Source organism: Gigantopelta aegis, chromosome 6, assembly GCF_016097555.1.
Source record: "Gigantopelta aegis isolate Gae_Host chromosome 6, Gae_host_genome, whole genome shotgun sequence".
Classification (NCBI taxonomy): Eukaryota; Metazoa; Mollusca; class Gastropoda; order Neomphalida; family Peltospiridae; genus Gigantopelta; species Gigantopelta aegis.
Genome location: NC_054704.1, coordinates 53,402,313 through 53,426,417, shown reverse-complemented (window position 1 = coordinate 53,426,417; position 24,105 = coordinate 53,402,313). Strand labels below are relative to the sequence as shown.

The 24,105-nt window shown below is 35.4% G+C and overlaps 1 protein-coding gene across 1 annotated transcript; it reads right to left on the bottom strand.

Annotated features, from left to right (window-relative positions):
- Positions 1-8,427: 8,427 nt before the first annotated feature.
- LOC121374325 (cyclin-I-like) lies at positions 8,428-23,954 on the bottom strand. Its single transcript, XM_041501387.1, has 7 exons — positions 23,808-23,954; positions 20,469-20,610; positions 17,181-17,309; positions 15,700-15,774; positions 15,227-15,367; positions 14,721-14,951; positions 8,428-12,809 (listed from the first exon to the last, which is right to left on the bottom strand). Exons 2-7 carry the CDS (start codon positions 20,583-20,585, stop codon positions 12,534-12,536), a joined length of 969 nt encoding a protein of 322 aa, XP_041357321.1. The 5' UTR covers positions 20,586-20,610; positions 23,808-23,954; the 3' UTR covers positions 8,428-12,533.
- Between the last annotated feature and the right edge of the window lie 151 nt (positions 23,955-24,105).

Sequence of the window (24,105 nt, the reverse complement as noted above, 5' to 3'; positions counted from 1 at the left end):
TTGCGAATCGGTTGGAATTTCATCATCGATCATCGGTTATAATATTGGCTGACACTAACATCAACTTTCGATTACACAATCGGTTAGAATTATATTAACATAAGAACGATTTGGATTATAAGCAACATGTATCCCTATTGTCGTCTTCGCCGGGATCTAAATCCTATAAATAGCTAATTTTGCCTTTAATAACTATTTAATTTATTTGTTCTTTATGTACACATGAAAACATACCTCGACATATTTATATCAATTCCATCATCTAAACTGGAAGAACAATTACAGTTAACATTTCCCCCACACAGTCGAACATGGATTTTTATAATCGATCATAAAAGCGGTAGATCAATTTTCGATTATAATCGATGATTGAAAAAAAAATTAATTTTTTTTTTTTTTTTTTTTTTTTTAAATGTTGCCAATACGTTTGCCGTCTCTGTGCAATTCATTTGTCTTTGATAACCCTATGGGACGGGACGTAACCCAGTGATACAGCGCTCGCTCAATGCGCGGTCGGTGTGGTATCGATTCCCGTCGGTGGGCCCATTGGGCTATTTCTCGTTCCAGTCAGTGCACCACGACTGATATATCAAAGGCTGTGGTATGTACTATCCTGTCTGTGGGATGGTGCATATAAAAGATCCCTTGCTGCTAATCGAAAAAGAGTAGTCCATGAAGAGGCGACAGCGGGTTTCCTCTCTCAATATATGTGTGGTCCTTAATCATATGTCTGACGCCATATAACCGTAAATAAAATGTGTTGAGTGTGTCGTTAAATAAAACATTTCTTTTTTGATAGCCCTAACTACCACAGGCAGTCAACACGCAAGATGTTGTGGATTCGCCGACTTCATAAGGCTCGTTACGACGTGATAAAACAGGAATGTAGTCATACTGAATACGAATCTTATTTACACAGTACCCACATTATACAATTCCGAAAGATTTATGCAAATATTATGTGTATGGGATCAATTAATTTGTAACTCATTACAAATTAATGTATAAATAGCGAAATCTTATAATGCATAATACATGCATATCATATTTTATTTTTCAAAACGTTTTGTATTGGCAAGTTGTTGTTCTGTTAACACTGCATTATCGACTCACCATGTTACGTTTGCCAAATAGAAACACACCCAGTTTTAATCAAACGTGTTGCTACGATTACTGTCCACTGTTTTTATACAATGTACATTGCAATGTACATGCGCGGTCGGTCTGGGATCGATCCCCGTCGGTGGGCCCATTGAGCTATTTCTCGTTCCAGCCAGTGCACCACGACTGGTATATCAAATGCCGTGGTATGTACTACCCTGTCTGTGGGATGGTGCATATAAAGATTCCTTGATGCTAATCGAAAAGAGTATTATGTCTGACGCCATATAACCGTAAATAAAATGTGTTGAGTGCGTCGTTAAATAAAACATATATTTTTTATACAATGTCTGTCTGTCGCCATCTTTTTAAATATTGTACACACAAAATAATGGAATAGTATATCGCTTGAGATTAATTTAACAAGTCCATTCCATGAAATATTTGTCTTAGAAAGAGATATAGCGAATATTACGAATGGCTGTTTTATAACATTTATATTGTTTCAAAACAAATCGAAAGAGCAAAAGCGAGTTGAATACGTTTTTATATTTATACGTATTTAAACGAGTTGCAAGATAAATGGTATCTAACGTACATGAATGTAGTATTCCATTTCTTGCATATTCGCAAAACCCAGGTTTGAAATAAACGCCTGTGCTTGCGCTAGCAATTAACTTACTCTTCACAGCAGTTCGAGTTTAACTTACATTAACACATCACAGAGCAACAACATTCAAACGTGCTTATTTCACTGGATGGTGTGGCTGTGGAGACCATGAATCTTAATCTAAACATAAGCGTACGAGGCGGGCGGAGGGCCCTATGAATCTAAATGATCTTCAGTAAGAAGGAAGGAAGGAAATGGTTTATTTAACGACGCAATCAACGTATTTTACTTACGGTTATATGGTCAACAACCACACAGATATTAAGGGAGGAAACCCGCTGTCGTCACTTCATGGGCTACTCTTTTTCAATTAGCAGCAAGGGATCTTTTATATCCACCATCCCATAGACAGGATAGCACATACCACGGCCGTTGATATACCAGTCGTGGTGCACTGGCTGGAGCGAGAATCAGTGGGTAAGAAAACTCTCATGTCTAAGGTTCAAGAATACCAGAAGTAGAGAATGTTAATTTTCTAGTGCAACATGGGCCAGCTACCCGTATTAACATCTTCATACATTGTACCACCGGCTGGACAGATACCAACCAGTGGCAGATCCAGAAAATCCATTTAGGGGGGTCCCCAATGATATGAGGCGGAATGCAAAATTTAGAGGGACCCCACCTAGATCCGTCTCTGCATACATAAAAAACAAACAAAAAAACCCCAAAGGGTTGCACTTAATGCTGGCATATAATTAGGCAGCAACAAAGAAAGAAAGAAATGTTTTATTTAACGACGCACTCAACACATTTTAATTACGGTTATATGGCGTCAGACATATGGTTAAGGACCACACAGATATTAAGAGCGGAAACCCGCTGTCGCCACTTCATGGGCTACTCTTTCCGATTAGCAGCAAGGGGTCTTTTATATGCACCATCCCACAGACAGGATAGCACATACCACGACCTTTGATATACCAGTCGTGGTGCACTGGCTTTGACGAGAAATAGCCCAGTGGGCCCACCGATGAGGATCGATCCCAGACCGACCGCGCATCGAGCGAGCGCTGTACCACTGAGCTACGTCCCACCCCTAGGCAGCAACAAGGGCTATCACAAAATAGCCTGATTGCAACAAATGCCTTTAATGGTTCTATAACATTTTCTAACCACTTCTTAGTGTTTGCCAGTGGCACTTAACAAAACAAAACAAAAACATTGATCACGGTGGCACATCGTCCTGTTATTCTGCTGAATATCAATGACATGTTTATTGTCAATACAAAGGTAATCACTAATCACATTTGCCATAACAATGTTCTTTAAAATAAAGACCCTGGAATGAAGCAAAAATATAATGTACAACTAAAAAGAAAACCTGTTATTATTATTATTTTTGAAGTTTCAACTTCTCAAACACCCAAACAAATTTGACATTGTCATTCAGATTATTCAAATAAACCACAAAAATACCAAAGCAAAATTCTGTTCTTTACAACAAAACCATAGGATGCTGTAACAAACAAAACCCTTCATTACTTCCAAGTTTTCAGTCACTAAATCTCCATTCTTGCCTTCCAACAGTTAATGAGCACAATTATTATATTAGTTTTTTTTAATTTCTTTTTACTTTTCACACCTGGAAAACATCTAGTTTGATAACACATTTTTAACCAGTCAATTTTTTTTAAAACACCCTCCCCACCTACCCCAATACTAAGTGACCGTGAATCTTGTGAAACAATATTAACTATAAAAAAACAAGAAAAAGAGAGAGAAAAAAAGAGAGGGGGAGAGAAAAAAAAGAAAAGAGGATGATTTGTTCATATAACACAAGTTTAATGGTTTTAATTTTAAAATATACCTGGGTCTGCTATCAAACTGTATTCAAGTAAAGTAAAGTTTGTTTTATTTAACAATGCCACTAGAGCACATTGATTTTTTTTATCTTATCATCGGCTATTGGACGGCAAACATATGGTCATTCTGACACTGTTTTTAGAGGAAACCTGCTGTTGCCACATAGGCTACTCTTTTATGACAGGCAGCAAGGGATCTTTTATTTGCGCTTCCCACAGGCAGGATAGCACAAACCATGGCCTATGTTGAACCAGTTATGGATCACTGGTCGGTGCAAGTGGTTTACACCTACCCATTGAGCCTTGCGGAGCTCTCACTCAGGGTTTGGAGTCGGTATCTGGAATAAAAATCCCATGCCTCGACTGGGATCCGAACCTAGTACCTACCAGCCTGTTGACCGATGGCCTAACCACGACGCCACCGAGGCCGGTAAAACTGAATGAATGAATGAATCGAAAATGTAGTTCAGCACTTTTTGTTATCTGTGCGCTCTTGGGTACGGGACCTAGTACACCTTTTGGTTCCCACTCCTACACTTGGTACGATAATAACAAACCCAGATTTCAAGGGTGGACCCAGGAACTAGTTTAGGTAGAGGACCCAGGGCCGTACCCTGATCAAAACCCGGAGGAGGGGGGGGGGGGGGGCATTACTTGTTTTATAAACAAATGAAACACTGTACAAATTAAACCCTGAGATGTGTATGCTATTTTCTGGAGTAAAAAAAACCCAAACAAAAGTAAGATTCTCGGGGGGGGGGGGAACTTCCCCTTGTCCCCCCCCCCCTCGGAGGGTACGGCCCTGGGACAATTGACACAATAGGCACATTGACCAACTTCTGGAAATGATGACACTTTAATAAAAGTTTGGATTTCGTGGAAAGACAAAGAGGCACTTGAATTTGTTTGGGGGCGGGGGAGGGGGGATATGCCCCCTGGATCCGCCCATGTATTTCTAACCCGAATACAATTGCATTTCACTACTTTCCTGAAAATAAAAGTTTCAGTTGGTGATACATGATTATATGAATGATTATATCACTTATCCGACCCACTAGTAATTATTATACCTTCAACTAGTGTTGCGAATCGGTTGGAATTTGATCATCGATCATCGGTTATAATATTGGCTGACACTAACATCAACTTTCGATTACACAATCGGTTAGAATTATATTAACATAAGAACGATTTGGATTATAAGCAACATGTATCCCTATTGTCGTCTTCGCCGGGATCTAAATCCTATAAATAGCTAATTTTGCCTTTAATAACTATTTAATTTATTTGTTCTTTATGTACACATGAAAACATACCTCGACATATTTATATCAATTCCATCATCTAAACTGGAAGAACAATTGCAGTTAACATTTCCCCCACACAGTCGAACATGGATTTTTTTTTTTTTTTTTTTAAATGTTGCCAATACGTTTGCCGTCTCTGTGCAATTCATTTGTCTTTGATAACCCTATGGGACGGGACGTAACCCAGTGATACAGCGCTCGCTCGATGCGCGGTCGGTGTGGTATCGATTCCCGTCGGTGGGCCCATTGGGCTATTTCTCGTTCCAGTCAGTGCACCACGACTGATATATCAAAGGCTGTGGTATGTACTATCCTGTCTGTGGGATGGTGCATATAAAAGATCCCTTGCTGCTAATCGAAAAAGAGTAGTCCATGAAGAGGCGACAGCGGGTTTCCTCTCTCAATATATGTGTGGTCCTTAATCATATGTCTGACGCCATATAACCGTAAATAAAATGTGTTGAGTGTGTCGTTAAATACAATATTTCTTTTTTGATAGCCCTAACTACCACAGGCAGTCAACACGCAAGATGTTGTGGATTCGCCGACTTCATAAGGCTCGTTACGACGTGATAAAACAGGAATGTAGTCATACTGAATACGAATCTTATTTACACAGTACCCACATTATACAATTCCGAAAGATTTATGCAAATATTATGTGTATGGGATCGATTAATTTGTAACTCATTACAAATTAATGTATAATAGCGAAATCTTATAATGCATAATACATGCATATCATATTTTATTTTTCAAAACGTTTTGTATTGGCAAGTTGTTGTTCTGTTAACACTGCATTATCGACTCACCATGTTACGTTTGCCAAATAGAAACACACCCAGTTTTAATCAAACGTGTTGCTACGATTACTGTCCACTGTTTTTATACAATGTACATTGCAATGTACATGCGCGGTCGGTCTGGGATCGATCCCCGTCGGTGGGCCCATTGAGCTATTTCTCGTTCCAGCCAGTGCACCACGACTGGTATATCAAATGCCGTGGTATGTACTACCCTGTCTGTGGGATGGTGCATATAAAGATCCCTTGATGCTAATCGAAAAGAGTGTTATGTCTGACGCCATATAACCGTAAATAAAATGTGTTGAGTGTGTCGTTAAATAAAACATATATTTTTTATACAATGTCTGTCTGTCGCCATCTTTTTAAATATTGTACACACAAAATAATGGAATAGTATATCGCTTGAGATTAATTTAACAAGTCCATTCCATGAAATATTTGTCTTAGAAAGAGATATAGCGAATATTACGAGTGGCTGTTTTATAACATTTATATTGTTTCAAAACAAATCGAAAGAGCAAAAGCGAGTTGAATACGTTTTTATATTTATACGTATTTAAACGAGTTGGAAGATAAATGGTATCTAACGTACATGAATGTAGTATTCCATTTCTTGCATATTCGCAAAACCCAGGTTTGAAATAAACGCCTGTGCTTGCGCTAGCAATTAACTTACTCTTCACAGCAGTTCGAGTTTAACTTACATTAACACATCACAGAGCAACAACATTCAAACGTGCTTATTTCACTGGATGGTGTGGCTGTGGAGACCATGAATCTTAATCTAAACATAAGCGTACGAGGCGGGCGGAGGGCCCTATGAATCTAAATGATCTTCAGTAAGAAGGAAGGAAGGAAATGGTTTATTTAACGACGCAATCAACGTATTTTACTTACGGTTATATGGTCAACAACCACACAGATATTAAGGGAGGAAACCCGCTGTCGTCACTTCATGGGCTACTCTTTTTCGATTAGCAGCAAGGGATCTTTTATATCCACCATCCCATAGACAGGATAGCACATACCACGGCCGTTGATATACCAGTCGTGGTGCACTGGCTGGAGCGAGAATCAGTGGGTAAGAAAACTCTCATGTCTAAGGTTCAAGAATACCAGAAGTAGAGAATGTTAATTTTCTAGTGCAACATGGGCCAGCTACCCGTATTAACATCTTCATACATTGTACCACCGGCTGGACAGATACCAACCAGTGGCAGATCCAGAAAATCCATTTAGGGGGGTCCCCAATGATATGAGGTGGAATGCAAAATTTAGAGGGACCCCACGTAGATCCGTCTGTGCATACATAAAAAACAAACAAAAAACCCCCAAAGGGTTGCACTTAATGCTGGCATATAATTAGGTAGCAACAAAGAAAGAAAGAAATGTTTTATTTAACGACGCACTAAACACATTTTAATTACGGTTATATGGCGTCAGACATATGGTTAAGGACCACACAGATATTAAGAGCGGAAACCCGCTGTCGCCACTTCATGGGCTACTCTTTCCGATTAGCAGCAAGGGATCTTTTATATGCACCATCCCACAGACAGGATAGCACATACCACAACCTTTGATATACCAGTCGTGGTGCACTGGCTTTGACGAGAAATAGCCCAGTGGGCCCACCGATGAGGATCGATCCCAGACCGACCGCGCATCGAGCGAGCGCTGTACCACTGAGCTACGTCCCACCCCTAGGCAGCAACAAGGGCTATCACAAGATAGCCTGATTGCAACAAATGCCTTTAATGGTTCTATAACATTTTCTAACCACTTCTTAGTGTTTGCCAGTGGCACTTAACAAAACAAAACAAAAACATTGATCACGGTGGCACATCGTCCTGTTATTCTGCTGAATATCAATGACATGTTTATTGTCAATACAAAGGTAATCACTAATCACATTTGCCATAACAATGTTCTTTAAAATAAAGACCCTGGAATGAAGCAAAAATATAATGTACAACTAAAAAGAAAACCTGTTATTATTATTATTTTTGAAGTTTCAACTTCTCAAACACCCAAACAAATTTGACATTGTCATTCAGATTATCCAAATAAACCACAAAAATACCAAAGCAAAATTCTGTTCTTTACAACAAAACCATAGGATGCTGTAACAAACAAAACCCTTCATTACTTCCAAGTTTTCAGTCACTAAATCTCCATTCTTGCCTTCCAACAGTTAATGAGCACAATTATTATATTAGTTTTTTTTAATTTCTTTTTACTTTTCACACCTGGAAAACATCTAGTTTCATAACACATTTTTAACCAGTCAATTTTTTTTAAAACACCCTCCCCACCTACCCCAATACTAAGTGACCGTGAATCTTGTGAAACAATATTAACTATAAAAAAACAAGAAAAAGAGAGAGAAAAAAAAGAAAAGAGGATGATTTGTTCATATAACACAAGTTTAATGGTTTTAATTTTAAAATATACCTGGGTCTGCTATCAAACTGTATTCAAGTAAAGTAAAGTTTGTTTTATTTAACAATGCCACTAGAGCACATTGATTTTTTTTATCTTATCATCGGCTATTGGATGGCAAACATATGGTCATTCTGACACTGTTTTTAGAGGAAACCTGCTGTTGCCACATAGGCTACTCTTTTATGACAGGCAGCAAGGGATCTTTTATTTGCGCTTCCCACAGGCAGGATAGCACAAACCATGGCCTTTGTTGAACCAGTTATGGATCACTGGTCGGTGCAAGTGGTTTTACACCTACCCACTGAGCCTTGCGGAGCACTCACTCAGGGTTTGGAGTCGTTATCTGGATTTAAAATCCCATGCCTCGACTGGGATGCGAACCCAGTATCTACCAGCCTGTAGACCGATGGCCTAACAACGACGCCGGTCTGTATTCAAGAAGTCAACGGTTCACTAATATCAGTTATATCACATACAGGTGTTAAAATCGGGGTTTTATCTGAAAAGTCTAGGTAATATATGCATCTCGCAGAGAGGAATGGCTATTCTACATTCATAACCACCACTGAATCTGCAAATCAATGTGGCAAACAAATCATTTTCTGGCAAGAAATTGTGTGCAATGATAAAAAAAAATAAAAAAATAATATACATTAAATAATTAAAGAAATACCTGCCAGAACTATCCTAAAATATTTATAGTAATCATACATGAAAGTATGCCTAACACAATGTGACACGCCACATGTAATATGAGACTCGGGGATTGATCCCAAACATTTGGAATAGGAGGAATACAACATAGGCTTGCCTCGAAAATTTCTCCTATGGATTTAAGAAAAATAAAACCGAAAAAAAGTACAACCCCAAACCCACTAAATACATTGTAGGCCATTTCATGACTTCTGGTACACACACCAAAAAAAAAAAAGGGAAAAGATTTATATATTTTTTTAATTACTGCAGCTAAAACGGTGATTAGTGCAATACCGGAACGAGTTTTGCATTGTTCAGTCTCGGGATATTCCAGTGACTGAGCTTCATTCAAGTAACTCATAGACATCTAGACCAGTGTAGCCTGTACACTACTACAAATCAATTTCTACTGCTTACTAGTACATGTATTAACTCTATACACATACATTACAATCATTCTGTAAAGTGGACACCTTGTGAGCCATATTGATAGACCTAGATCAACAGATTTTGAGACACAATGTCTACTTTTGATTAATCTCTTAGGTATTTGCTCATTATAGACTTGCCTACATTCTAACGGCAGGCTCACCACACAATGATTTGATACAAGCATGTTAAATTCTAACACCTAAAGTGAAAAGGACAGCTACAAATTATAAATGTCGTTTTTAATCATTCATTCATAATACAAATAACTTTAAAAAAAAAAAAAATATATATATATATATATATTCTTTTGAACCGACTGATCTTTGTATGATTCAATTTTGTTTTTACTAGCACAAGTTTACTTAGCTAGTGTTAATTTCAAACCATGCAAAGTGTTTAAGCACCAAATGTGTCTTCTCCACATAACATTTTTTTGTGGGACTTTAATAAGAGTTACATGCACGTACATCTTGCTAGGGTAGAGCTCAATTTACAATCCAGCTGACAAATATGATGGATGAAGGTGTTTTATACAATGAATTTAATGTATGGTATTTACAATAAAAATGATTTAATACAATGGTAAATATTTAATATACATACACTGTTGTTAAATCTGAACCAGTCAGATACAAATTAAAACTACAACTGCTATGCCGTAACAGTTTGCATGTAAGTGAATAAGTGGGGTAGGGATATTGGTGATATGTATCGTTTGTTTTAAATTAAATGGATAAATTAATGTGTAAAATAATTCTAAAGTCAGTATTTCTGAACCTGTAGTTTCACTTGTACAATATATGTACATTCATAAAGAATGAAGGAGGTGTCAGACGTTTATGAAGAAAAATATTAAAATTAAAATATCACATTACAAAATATGGATAACTGATAAAATATATAAACAACTGTTGAGGAGGCTGTGGCTGTTGGATGTGAAGACGAACGTCAAAATGTGGCTGAAATGTAAAAACCAAACTGAGCTCCACCCAAGCAGAATGACATGTTAACGTCTTTGTTCTCAATTTACACAAAATAAAAAAATGTGTTCTTATTTTACAATGTCTACAGTGCGTTCTATTTATACAGTTTTCTCAAGCAGTAAATTACAGCCAGCAAGCTACAAACCATGAAGAACACAAAAGAAGTCTTTGACAAGTTGTGATGATCTGATACAAGGGATGTACATGTACATAGAAAACACAAAACAAGTTATGAACAATGGTTACTAAGGGAACAACCCACTAAAACCACCCCCAAAAAACCCATGCAACAGCAGCCCTCAACATTCATGAAAGCAACCAGCATAATTAATTGCAAAAATGATTGGTGTATGCATTTTCCGCATTGTTATTTGTACTCAACTGCCATTACAAAGAATTTCAAGGGCTGTGACAATCAATGCACAATAATCCTAAACCATTCCAGTTTGTTTTGATGGAGTACCTTATCAGCATGTATTTGTGCTGTCCTTTTTATTAAAAAAAAAAAGTCTCTAATTCATTCAAATGTTAACTCTGGAATTAAAAAAAAAATCTTGAAAGAATAAAGTTCCATAAAGTACGATTTCCTCAATTGCATTCCATACCTGCAACGTTTGCCAAAAAACACACTTTGCTGGTTTAAGATGATGATACAAAATAAATTTGGTTAATAAGGCAACTTTTCTAATCTTTCAGTCTTGTTAATGTTATGACAACAGCACTATTTATATTAGCCAACCAAGGGGTGTGTGTTAAAAAAAAAAAAAAATTAACATTTGAACTATCACCTATTAACTGCCAAATTAAGATAAAATATGCAAGGTTTTGTACAGTGCCATCTACTGTTTGATAAAAAAAGATAAAATGCTACCATAAACTATCAAAATAGACTGGAATGGCCTGAAAAATCACCACTGCTCTTCAAATTACAAGTGGAAAACTATAGACTGGAATGGCCTGAAAAATCACCACTGCTCTTCAAATTACAAGTGGAAAACTATTCCCACAAAATACAAGTAATACTTGGCCTCAATCTTGGGATTCATCCTGAATAGACTGCTGCCTTTTTTTCTTGTTTATATCTTACATCTGAAGATTCCAGGTGTTTTTATAATTAAATACTAGTATACACAATATAAAATTACAGTTAAATGTACATCTTTCACTACCATCTGTATCTATAATACAACATTATATATATATACACACACACATATATATATTTACATACAATACCAAAGACATTTTTAGTTTTGTTCCTTTTTTAATACTTTTTTTGGTTTACGTTTTTTGTAGTTATGTTTTTTTTTACTGCATTTTTTTTCTTGGATTTTTGAACCAAGCTTTTTTCCCATCCAAACATCCAAACATTCATACTCAATATATTAATATACCAAGCTATCACAAAAACAAGTAATGGTTCACTAGTTTTAACAGTAACAACAACAAAACACTTAAACTTAATGAAAAGGACAATAAATATAGCCAGAAGTATCTAAGAGCAAAGAACAACAACAGAGCTGAATATGCTAAATCTAACAACTTAGGCACCAAAGAAATAGACTGCTTGGCAAAATGATTATCAAAGAAAATCTTAATTAGTGTATAAAGTGTCAACAAAAACCCAGTTAATTAATTTACACAAGTAATATAAATGATCCAGTTAACCTCTGTGATAACAGTTGTAGAAAGTAATACTTACAATGAGTGTATCAGTTATTGTACTGTACTCATAGAAAAAGGGATGCAATACCCATTTAAAAATAAAAGCCGACATAAGCTTCTAAAAAGCTAAAAACTATTCCATACTCAAATACACATCTCTTAATCATTTCAGATTAAATCTTAATAAATTTTTCGAAATAATATTAATAATAAAAATAAAGAAATCATTTCCTTGTACATAGCAACATAGTTCAATAACTAAATAAAAACTGCTTTTTAAAACAAGCACTTTTTCGAGTATTAATTATCAAACAAGAATGAACACTTTGTGAAGTCATTCAGATTGCATCACACTAATAAAACATAAGATCATAAACTACTTTGCCAAGTGGCAAAAAATATCATGGGTTTCTTTCCTAATAATAAAAATGTCTAAAACCAACACAAAACCCACTGGGTTGTCATCAAGAGAAAAAACAGGAAAAACAGAAAGCTGCTATAAGGAATAATATTTCTGGATTACAAACTATTACTTTTAATACCTCAAGACTAAAGTATTATAAGTTCAAAAAGAAAGGAAAAAGAGTAAAGACTAAAACATAAGATTTCGTTGGTGGAAAGAATCAATTCGCACACACAGTGAGTGCCGGAGCACACATCTCAATATCGGAATCTTGGTGCACCACTGAACCACATGATGCCCACGCCGCTGACTTTTCCTCCTCATTGTAGAGTCGCTTGATGCTGTCATAAATCTCATCTGTGTCGGTCTGCTCCACCTTTCTTTTCTTCGACAGCTGTTGACATTCCTTAAACGAGTAGCCCGTCATTAGTTGACGGCGTCGCACAAGGTGACCGGCTATCATCTCTCTGCATCTGATAAGGTCTTCATTTTTAACCTAGAAGAGAAAAACAAAAACAAAATTAGAATAAAAGAAATGGCAGAGTTCGACAAATCCGCTAGCCCGACGCCTGTGGCTAGTGGTTTTTAAGTTCGGGCTAGTGAGAAACGCAAAACCACTAGCCCCTGCGGGCTAGTGGTTTCCCCCCTCCTCTCGTCATCGCGGGGTTTTTTTTTCTTTCTTTCTTTTTCTCTCAGCTGAAATTTCGTTTAATAAATTTGATTGTGACGTTTGTCATCAAATAATATCAACAACGCAATCAGTATATAATAATAATCCACTTGAGCTAGGTCTGCAAACTGCAGTAACATGCTATCTCTACATCGTCACAGTTACAGCATGCATTGTTTACCTTTCCCTTTCAAGTTTCTGGCACAGGAAATAAAGTCTAATGACATGCGTGTTTTGATTGGTTAGACACGTCACGTGGTAGATAATCTCGCACATATGTTTTAGGCTAAGAACTTGGAAATCACCAATTGCGACGACAGGTTAATCTCAATCAAGTAAACCCCAGCCATGCTTTGAATTTCAGTGTTTGTTTTATTTACCTATTGTTTTCTAATTTAACACTTCGCTAACATGTGGTTATCGGCAATCAGGAAAACAATTTACTTTAATGGTAACCGCATATGCAATGACTCGGCTTGGCCTATTACGTGTAGCAGTTTGGATAATACGTCACAGCTGCCGATACAAAATAATACCTTTTTTGTTCATCAATTAACAACGGATTAGATGTCGCCGTTATATTCTTTTGATATCGGTCTGGCACGGAATAATGCCCTGTATTTGGCATCACCGTTCCTGGCGACATAAATAGTAGGCCCTAAATATATAACCAACTACCAAATACACTGAACCATCTATTACCGTGTGTCACACTGTCGTACCCTCATTTAAATTTAATTATTTTGATAGTGTGTTTAGATACCAACCAAGAGTTTGCTAATTATTTTTCCCCGGGGGGAGGGCAAAAACGAAACAATGATGATGGATCACACTTGACAAAAGACAAAACATACGACAAGACAAAAAACTTGAAGTTACAACATGATTTAAGTGTTTGTTTTATTTTACTGTTATACTCGTAAATGTGTAATGTTACAAAAATTATATAAAAATCCAGTGATAATTGATCAGGAATTTGGGCTAGTGCTTTATCTTGGTGGGCTAGTGGTTTTCACAAACCCACTAGCCCTGTGGCTAGTGACTTTTCAAAATATTTGTCATACTCTGGAAATGGACTAAATGGATTGCTAAAATGGCTTCATGTGTAGTAGGGTGATGTTTAGCTAATATAAGATGCTGTAAGAAAGGTCAATCAAAAGTGAACTTCAGAATTCTCAGTTTACATTGATACACAAAACAGGACTAGCTCTGGATGGTAAGAAAATTTTGCCAAATTATCTCACAAATGCTAAATTTATAACTATTTGGCAACAAAATAACAATTATTACACATTTTTTTCTCCAAATTAAAATAATATTTGCCAAAAGTTCCTAAAATTCGCAAGTGGCAGATCTAACCATGACAAAATAACTGCAGTTCTGCAGTGATTTTGTATAATTGGTAATATACCCAATTCCCTAAACTGAAAGCAATGTAAAATTACAAATATTATAATAGCAGGGTTCGAATTTTACCATGGCACGGACAGCAAGAATCGTGGTCGCCCTACTTACTTACAAATATGCCCCGAAATCGAATGATGTCGACTAGAAGAAAACTGAAGCGATATCCTACCTGGTTTGCCACTGTGCCCTTCCTATACATACCATGATGTATGTGCATCCTTAATTACAAAAAATAATTATAATTTCCTTTAAGTCTAATGGCACCACATCACTGTTATGACAACTATATGCAAACGCACTTGAATGCATCAAAATCCAAAGTGAAAATACCTTAGTCATACTCTGCAGAACAGCAATGGTGGGTAACCAAGATGGAAGTATCTGCTCCAACTCCAAGCTGAGAAGACTGAGAACAACAGTGGCTGGACGAATACGTTGTACCTCGTGGTTACACAGACAAGTGAACAGCTTGCGGGTCAACAGGGCCAGGTGGTCTGAGGGCGTCATGTTCGACAGTGCATCGAGCAGATGGGGGGTGTGCCACATCAGTAATGCATGGAGCTGAAGATAAAAATATTCTTGAATGAAACAAAGAGTTAAATTGTCATTTGCCAACTGAAATACCGCAACAAACTGAAATTGAATTTGGGGAATACATAATCCTTACTAATTTGCCACATATAATTTAACAATCACGTCCTTTGATTTCTTTTAATTTTTTCTGTATATTTTAACTTTTAAAAACATTTTAAAAGTTTTGTCTAAACAAAATTCACAGAAAATATACACAATGTATTTTTGGGTGCTAATACTCATAATGGAAAAAAACCCCTTACCACATGCAAAAAGTCGATGGCGGTGACAGCACGAATGTCCCAGCTCAGTTTATTGAGAATAACAGCTTCCATCCTCAAAACTTCCGCCACAGAACAACCACACTGGCTCCCACGCACCAACTCCACAGTGATGGGCACAATCTAGAGCAAAAGAAAAGCAATTAAGACTAGCTTCACATACTCAATAACATACCATTTTCTCATGATATTTTTAACAAAGTAAACTTCATAGGATAGGATCATTTTAAAATATAAATTAAGCAGGGAAAAAAATAAAAAATTGTAATAAAAATTTAAACATTTCCTGAAACATAAAGGAAGTATAACCCCTCCAACTTCCACAGTTAATAGTAGAAATGGTTGTAACTGTATAGGTATGTATAAATTTAACTATTAATCTCTGCTGGAAACTTTTTAATATTTTGAAATTAATGTCTATATATAAGCAAGCATGAACATACGGAACTACATACCTCATCTTCTTCAAGTGTTTTGGCTGCGATGTAAAGGCAGCTAACGGCAACACATTGCAGATACCTTGGACGAACCTAGTAAATAATTTATACAATATATATAGTTAATACAATCTTTGAGAGAAATATAATACTTCATTCAGCTGGTAACATAATATATATATATATATATATATATATATATACAGTATCCACTATTTGCACATATATATATAGCATATATATTAATACTATTTTTCATATACACGGATATTTGCCCTTATACACTACAAAACATCACACACACATTTGCACATATAAATAACGATTTTTTTTTTTTTTGGTGCTAAATTATATACAGAATGTCTATCAAACTTTGGCAAAAAAAAAATAATCATAAATCATAATCTGTTTTTGTTTGAGATAGATGCAGTATATATTACAGATGTGATATAGATGGTGTGCACGTTACTACTGGTGAATCAGATAAGAGTTAAGATAGAATAAACCTAAGATATAATCAGATATTCCGACTACTTTTAGAAGTACTGTGCGCTGTCCCAAGGCCCATTCGATCAGGGGCAATGTTATCATGTTAAAAGAAGATCACTTTTAGGGCGTTTATGTTTTTAAAAAAAATACATTGTTTGTTCATACGTGTCAGGGCTCAAAATAGGAAGTAAAAAACAAACATAACAAAGCCTTATTATTTAAGTTGTCTGCTTAAGAAAGCAGGTCAATTGTGTAGACCGGTCAAGAAATGCTTCTGCTAAGAAAACATATACCAAAGCTTGCCGTATCTTTTGGGATGGAAAGAACACCATACTGGAAATAAGCCCGGTAATTCCGGAAAACTGACGTCATTTTGTAAACAACATGGTTGGTCAGTGGAGGGTTTTTAGAGTGTGTGTTTAGAAATTAAGACCTCTCAAAAACGCCATGTATTTATATCCAGATGTGACCTGTGTTAACTTATAAACTTATGCCAATATTGGCTAACAGCATCGGTTAATCGACTAACCCGGTTAGCTCACAAAATCGAGCAGCAATGCGAAATAAGCGGGTTTGACTGTATATATATATATATATATATATATCAATATATACTTATTACATATATAGTTAATTTGAAAATTAACAGGTGTTAAAAGAAGTTTTTATAGTTTAAAAAAAATACTTTTCAAAATAGGAAGTAAACCCAGGCCTGTTATTTTTTTAAGAAAGCAGGTCAAAAGAAATGCTAAGAAAACATATGGCCTGCTGGAAATAAGACAACATGGGGTCAGTGGAGGGTTTGTTGTGGGAAATTAAGACCTCTCAAATGTATTTTAGAGAATTATAAACTGAGCTTATGATCTGCAACTTTTTGTTAATTTGAAACAGGTGAATTTCTTTTTCACCTGCTATTTTTTTTTTAAAATGGGACTGCTTTTCGCAGGCCACTAATTCGATCCCTGCAATTTCAGCTGTGCCTGGGTTAACAGCTGCTTGTATCACTTTACCTTGACATGGCGAAGAAAGCGATCCAACAAGGAAATAGCCAGAGCACCAGTCTCTGGCATGAAGTGGAACTTGTTGTTCAGCCGAAACAACCAGACGGCCACGTCATCTCTCTGCACAGCAGAGATCTCCTGAAATGATAAAACATAACATTATACATCTAGAGGACCAGAATGTTTGTTTAATGACACCTCAGCACATATTAACTACAACTATTGGGTGGGAGTCCAAAATATGATTCTTTTTGTACTTGGTTGAAAGAAAATTATACATAAATTAAATATACTGACGATCAAAAGAAAGTATTGATTAATTTTTCTATGTGAACATCACAGTTCACAAACAGCAGTAGTAGTAAAATGTGTGATTTCACATAAAAATGTTTCAGTATATTTTCTTTTGACGGTCAGCATATATTCAGAAAAACACATACATGTATTATTGAAAAAGTGATTAGTTTGACCAATGTGATGGTTGATTAAAAAATCAATAATCAATTGTGTGGGAAAATGTTAACTTTAATTGTGTATAAATTTGTTTTAATGTATACGTTAAGAAAAATGTTTATTAAATAGTTAATGAAGGCAAAATTAGCCTTTTGTTGGGCACACACAATAGGTGCATGGTCAGATCTTTATATATATAATTCAAATCCTTATGTTTATCGAAAGTTGATTGATTGGTGCTAACAAATTTTCTTACACATCCGTTGGTGAGAACACCATGTGTTATTTTTTATAACACATGGTTGTTTAAAAGGGTACGAGTGTTAACAATTTCAGGTCACTACTGCCATACATCCAATGAAAAACTACACAATGGAAGTCAATTACATTGTGACGTATAGCTAACCCGGCAATCATGGGTCAGTGACGCATACGTTAGCTACAAGTGCAACGGCTGTAAATATTGAGAGAAAAAAAAATTAAAATTTGCTTTAAACCTTGTTTTTGAGGATATATAAGAAATAGAATAATACATTCATGTCCGTTAGATATCATTTATCTCACAACGCGTTGTTTACAAAAGTATCAAACACACATTCACTTGTTAGATACCTTTTAAAACAACACATTGTGAGATGAATGGTATCTAACAGCCACTCATATATTATTCTCTATAAAACTGATAATGGAATTCCAACCAATTCCAAACACTAATTATTGGTATCAAAATTATATAATGGATGGAGTTACATTTATGGGTAATAAACATAATTTTCTTGAATTAATTATTACAAATTTAGCTTGTGGACAGATATTCTGCAATTTTTGGAGTTTCAATATATATCTAGTCTACAAGTATCTTTGTAGGACTTTACACATTTTTCTTGGTAAATATGAGAAATATATATATAAAAAAAATTTCTTTAAACAATATTAAATTAAACGTATAAATGCTGTAACTACATGTACACTAATTAGTACTATGTTAAAGGGACACACCCTAGTTATGTTTATTTGTTAACCATTACGGCATTGTTTTTCGCTATTAAACCCCATTTTTCACAAATAAAATTGCACTTTACTTACATTTTATTATTTAGAATACACATTTCCATTCACCTAAAGTGCTTTTTGGTAATCCTGATGTTTGTAAAACCACGAAATGCATTTTTTCACAAGACGTGTTGTCGAGAAAAATCCGTTAAGCAAGCGAGGTCCAATCTATTTTTAGAGGGGATATTTCCATTTCAATGTCACAGACGTTGGTATATCACATGACCGTTATCATTTTGGTTCAGTTTGTTTTCTCGTGCACGGTTCGCGCAATCAACATCCGATTTGTTGTTGTTCATTTGTGAGATTTTTCTTCACAGTTCGTGAACATTTTCAGTAACAATAAAGTTCAGACAAGTAAGTGTCTCAATACAAAACGTTACAAACCCTTAAAACCAATAATTTTGCTAAGTCTTACGATATCTGGAGAGGGGATACAACCAGGACAGAACAGTTGGAACATGTCCAGGAGAGGTGAAACGAATGCACCCCAAGTCTGTGAAATTTGTCGTGACTAGGCATTGTTGTGCTTCGAGCGACATCTACCGGTGACATCAGAATACTAACTTTCAAAATTATTTCAAGCAATTGGGACATGGGGATTCCCATGGTATTTATTGATATAAAACCTGCTTTTTCACTCCATTTAATAAAAACGTGATCTAAGTGTGTTACAGGTTTCTAGATTAACCAAATTATAATTTATTTTCGCTGGATGGAACTAGGGTGTGCGGCTTTATGCACTTCTTTTTTGTTCTCTCTGTGTGTGTTCTAAAGCAGTGAAGTGTACCAGAGTGGAACAATGACCTGTAATATAGTGGAATTGTCATGGTACACTGATCAGGAGTTGTTTGTTGAGCTCCAGGACACACACTAATTTGTATTATTACACTGTGGTTATCATCAGAAGACAAAGACCAGCTGCTATACAAGCAAGCCCCATGAGCATTAAGTAAACATTACACACCACTGCTCTGTGGTGTTCTTGTTGTTCACACATTTTACTGTCTTAACAATAGACCCAGCACAAAATTTGTCAAACTAACAGAGGCCTGTTTGGGGAGATACACACTGATTTTAAATATTGGGTTTCTTTCGTCTTTTATGATTAAAACAAAAGTAAATGAATAAAATACTATCCATTATGTTAATTTATATGAAATCTCAAATAAAACTGAATAAACAAAAAGGGTAATACTTAATTTTATCTTTGTATTTAAACACAAGATCAAAATATTATCTCCTACGATGTACATGTACACCCAGTTGCTATTAAAATTGAAAAGGTAACGAAACGTTTAAATAAATAACCACCCAAAAGTTGGTAACTGCCTGTACAATACATGTAAAGTCTGCTTTGTTTAAAGACACCACAAGAGCACACTGAGTTATTAACCATCGGCTAATGGATGTCAAACATTTGGTAATTTTAACATAGTCTCAGAAAGGAAACCCGCTACATTGTTTTCATCAATAGCAAGGGATCTTTTATATGCACCATCCCACAGTCAGGATAGCACATGCCATGGCCTTTGATATACCACGTAACCAGTCGTTGATCCAAAAAGCTATGATTTTCAATAAAAAAAATTTTTTTAACAAACCTTTACTGAAAATAAAAACATATATGTTGACTCCTGAAATTTGAATAACATTTTCCTTTTCAAATTTCATTTTAAAATTTAAAACCTTTAATATGTACATGTACCATGTCAACACAGGTGGGTTTGTCAAGTTGGTAAATGTTGCAAATATTGTGAACTTCAATTGTGAATTTACTTGCTCACTTACTGGGCCGTCAGCTGAAAGCAGCAGAGGTTTCCATTGTTGCTCTTCACCATGCAATGCTCTTCCAAGCATCTGCATTAGTTGCCTAGCATCCAAACCACTTTGAAGCCTCATCCCCATCTACACCAATGGTGCACCAAGATTCCTACAAAAACATAAATAATTTTTATTTTTTTTATAATAAAGGCATAACAAAAGTGAATATATATATATATATACACACACACACACACACTCACACCGGTATATATAAAATCAGGGATAAGATATTAAGATACACATTTAATATCTATGCCTCACTTTTATTTATAATGGCAAATTAATAACAAACAAATAAATACACCAATATTAATAACAATAGCATAGGTAGTCTAAAGAAGAATCAGTGAGCAAATGTCAAGTTATTATATATAAAGTTATAAAGTATATATTAATGTTTATAAACAGTTGATATGCAAATAACTACCTTTTTTTATTACTATATCTACGCTTTAAATGAGCACTAAACTGGTTGCTATGCAACACAGTTTTGCTGCACAGGTGTCAAGAACTGTGGCATGCATTAAGATTAACCGTGAATACTTTTTAACTACATCACCATTTTCTTACAGGCAAAATGTTCAGTGGAATACCTTACAGCATTTTCCAAACAAAATATATTCAATGTTTTTGTTTAAATGTATGTTTTTTTTAACCAAACATGCATGCTGATAATAACATAAAAATTATTTTAAAATTTTATAAAGGCAAATTATACATAAACACTCCCAGAAAGACTTAAGGGACCACATATTTTTGGCAAGTATCTGTGAAGTGAGCAGACACCAAAACAATCATGTGACTTAAATAACCAGATAGCAATTCAGCAGTACAGCAATTGATGATAGGAAAAACTATTAATTTTGTTTTAAAATCAATTTTATTTTAAATTTAGTCTTTCAAAATCATAGAAAAAAAAAGTATTAAGAAATATTTCATGTTTATGTGTGGGTTAAGTTCAAACTTGATTTTTTTGCTTATTTTACGCACATTTTTATAAACTACTTCCCCATACAAAGTTAAATCTTCAAATACACATACAAACAATATATTGCCCAGGGATCTGGTCAAAATGTGCATACCCACTTTTGGTAAAAAAAAAACCCAACATATCAAAGTATCAAGTTTTGGTCAAAATACATCCTTTATATACCCTATAAAAATTCAAACATTAAGGTTGACAACAGTCACTTTTTCGCACCCTTATTTTGGATTCGTACACAATAAATATAACACATTCAACAGTAATATTTTGATACAATATATTTAACAAAAGGTGCTTTTTATATCTTTCATAATTTATAACTTTAAATTTATATTTTGTCCAGAATTATAAAAAATAAAAACATACTGATCCTGTAAACAGCGTTGTCTGCTTGTTATAGAATTTTGACAGGGGTCAGGTTAGTAGACCAGTTTTTATTTTAATGTGGCGAAGTATTGTAATAATATAGCTAATTTTGTATTTGAATGACGTCACTTTGCATTTCGTTACAATAACCATAAACTAGGTACATGACATTTCCGTTTTAAGAATACTCGAAAAATTGTTATTGAAAATGTTTTGTTTAAACATTACTAATTGCACCTGAATGTGTCTGAAGAATATCTTGTGATAAAAAAATTGTACTTTTATAAAATATGGATTTCAAGTGAAATGTCAGTATATTTATTGTGTCCAAAGCCAAAACAAGGGTGCAAAAAGTGAAAGTCAACGACATTAGCTTTCAATTCATTTTCAACAAGTACTGGATAAAATGTACCCATTTTTGGTCAAAATGTACCCAGTACAAATTAGTTTGTGGACAATAAATAATCATACAGAAAGAATTCCAAATATTTTTTCTAAATTTGTTAGGGGGTGTGGGGTGTGGGGTGAGACTTGCTTGTATCATGCGCTGTAATTAGGCGAATGATTTACCACATCGGGATTCCCAGCTGAGTGCAAGTTATGGAAACGCTGAAGTACCATTTTAAAAAATTGGAATAAACTGCAAACTAAAACCATCTGCCTAAAGCCATGAAAATTGTGAACTGTGATTAATTGTTGCACCCTAGCCAGTGTGGGCGTTTTGGCCTTCTTCTTCTTCGAAAGCTCAGACTGGGACCCCAGTAGCTCAAACAAATACTAATCATATTCATGAGCAGATGTATGTTGAGCTGTGGTTACTACCTCCCTACAAGTAGTAGTTTGGCTCGAATCCATGTTTCGCCCCATGTACCAGTTCACCCCCAACTTCCAATTATTTGTTACTTTTAAACAATTATTATATTGTTTTTTTAGAGGCATGTTAAACCGTGTGTGTATGTGTTTCTTTTCTTAAGAGGGGAGGGATTGTCGTCTTTCCACGATTTGGGTGGATCACGAGTCAGTCTGGGCACATTTGATATAATCACCAGTTTAATTAAGTATGGTTTTACGTAACCATTTCTCTTCTGTTCATTAAATTTTGGACACCATGGCTTTGGCAGGGATTTATGATAAATTTTATCCAGGATAATTCGCCACCTGGGGTCCCATGTTAGATTGGAATTCGAAAATTAACACAAGAAAATCATACTTGGGGGCATGTTTTCAGGCAAATGATGCAGTACACCACCAATAAATTAATTTATTAGATCAGACTAGTGCAGGGGGAAGGACTTTCCTTTGGCTGTTTGGCACCGTCACTAACCCTATTTATTGTAAGGGGCCGTCCATAATTTTCAACATTTTCATGGTTTGTACATTGGGCGGGGGGGGGAGGGGGGGGGGCTATGGGGGTTAAGGGGCCAGCATACACTAAAAAAAAATGAAAAATGTAGATCAACATTTTTCGTTTGGGGATGTACACTTTTAGGGGGGAGGGAGGGGGGTCACAAGTGTACGGTTTGTACGCTCGTGAAAATTATGGACGGCCTCTAAGTATGTATAATGTTCTTTATACGTGATAGTACCAAAGGAAAATCCTACTGTAAAATTTTAACTTTTATTCGTTGCCAACAATCGAGCCATCAACCATTGATGATTGAAGCAAGACTGGAGTGTGGTCCGTGTGGACGGACGATCTTTCTTTTTTTAAAGACAGTAAAAATAACTTTTTGACAGTGGCAATGTCTAGTCTGAAGGACGAGTAGCCATTACACATCATTTTAACAATTTATTTCTTTTTAGCTTTAGCTGTACCATGGATAAATATGAACGCGAAACGTTCGCTTTGTTATGCGCATTTGAGACTGGTACTGTGATACAGTTATCGATTTCTAGGTCAAATCTGACATTTGTGGTTTTCAAATCTAAATTTATGCCTAAAACCTACTTACCCGGGACACTTTGGAAAATAAGGACTCTTCCTGGTCCATAAAAAAGTTGTGTTAGTTACATTTATTGTCCCAATACCTCCATCTTGGTTATTTACTAAAAAAAATATCAAAAGAGAAAGAAATGTAAAAGTCGCTTCGAGAATCTGCAGCGGGTCTAAAAATAGAGATGATTCCTACGCAGTAATCAAAAGGACTATATCCTCTAATATTATTTAATTCTGTTGTTGGTATGTCAAAATGGTGGGGAAATTAGTGTATATTGTCTTGCTGCTCACATGATTTTTTACATATATGTTGT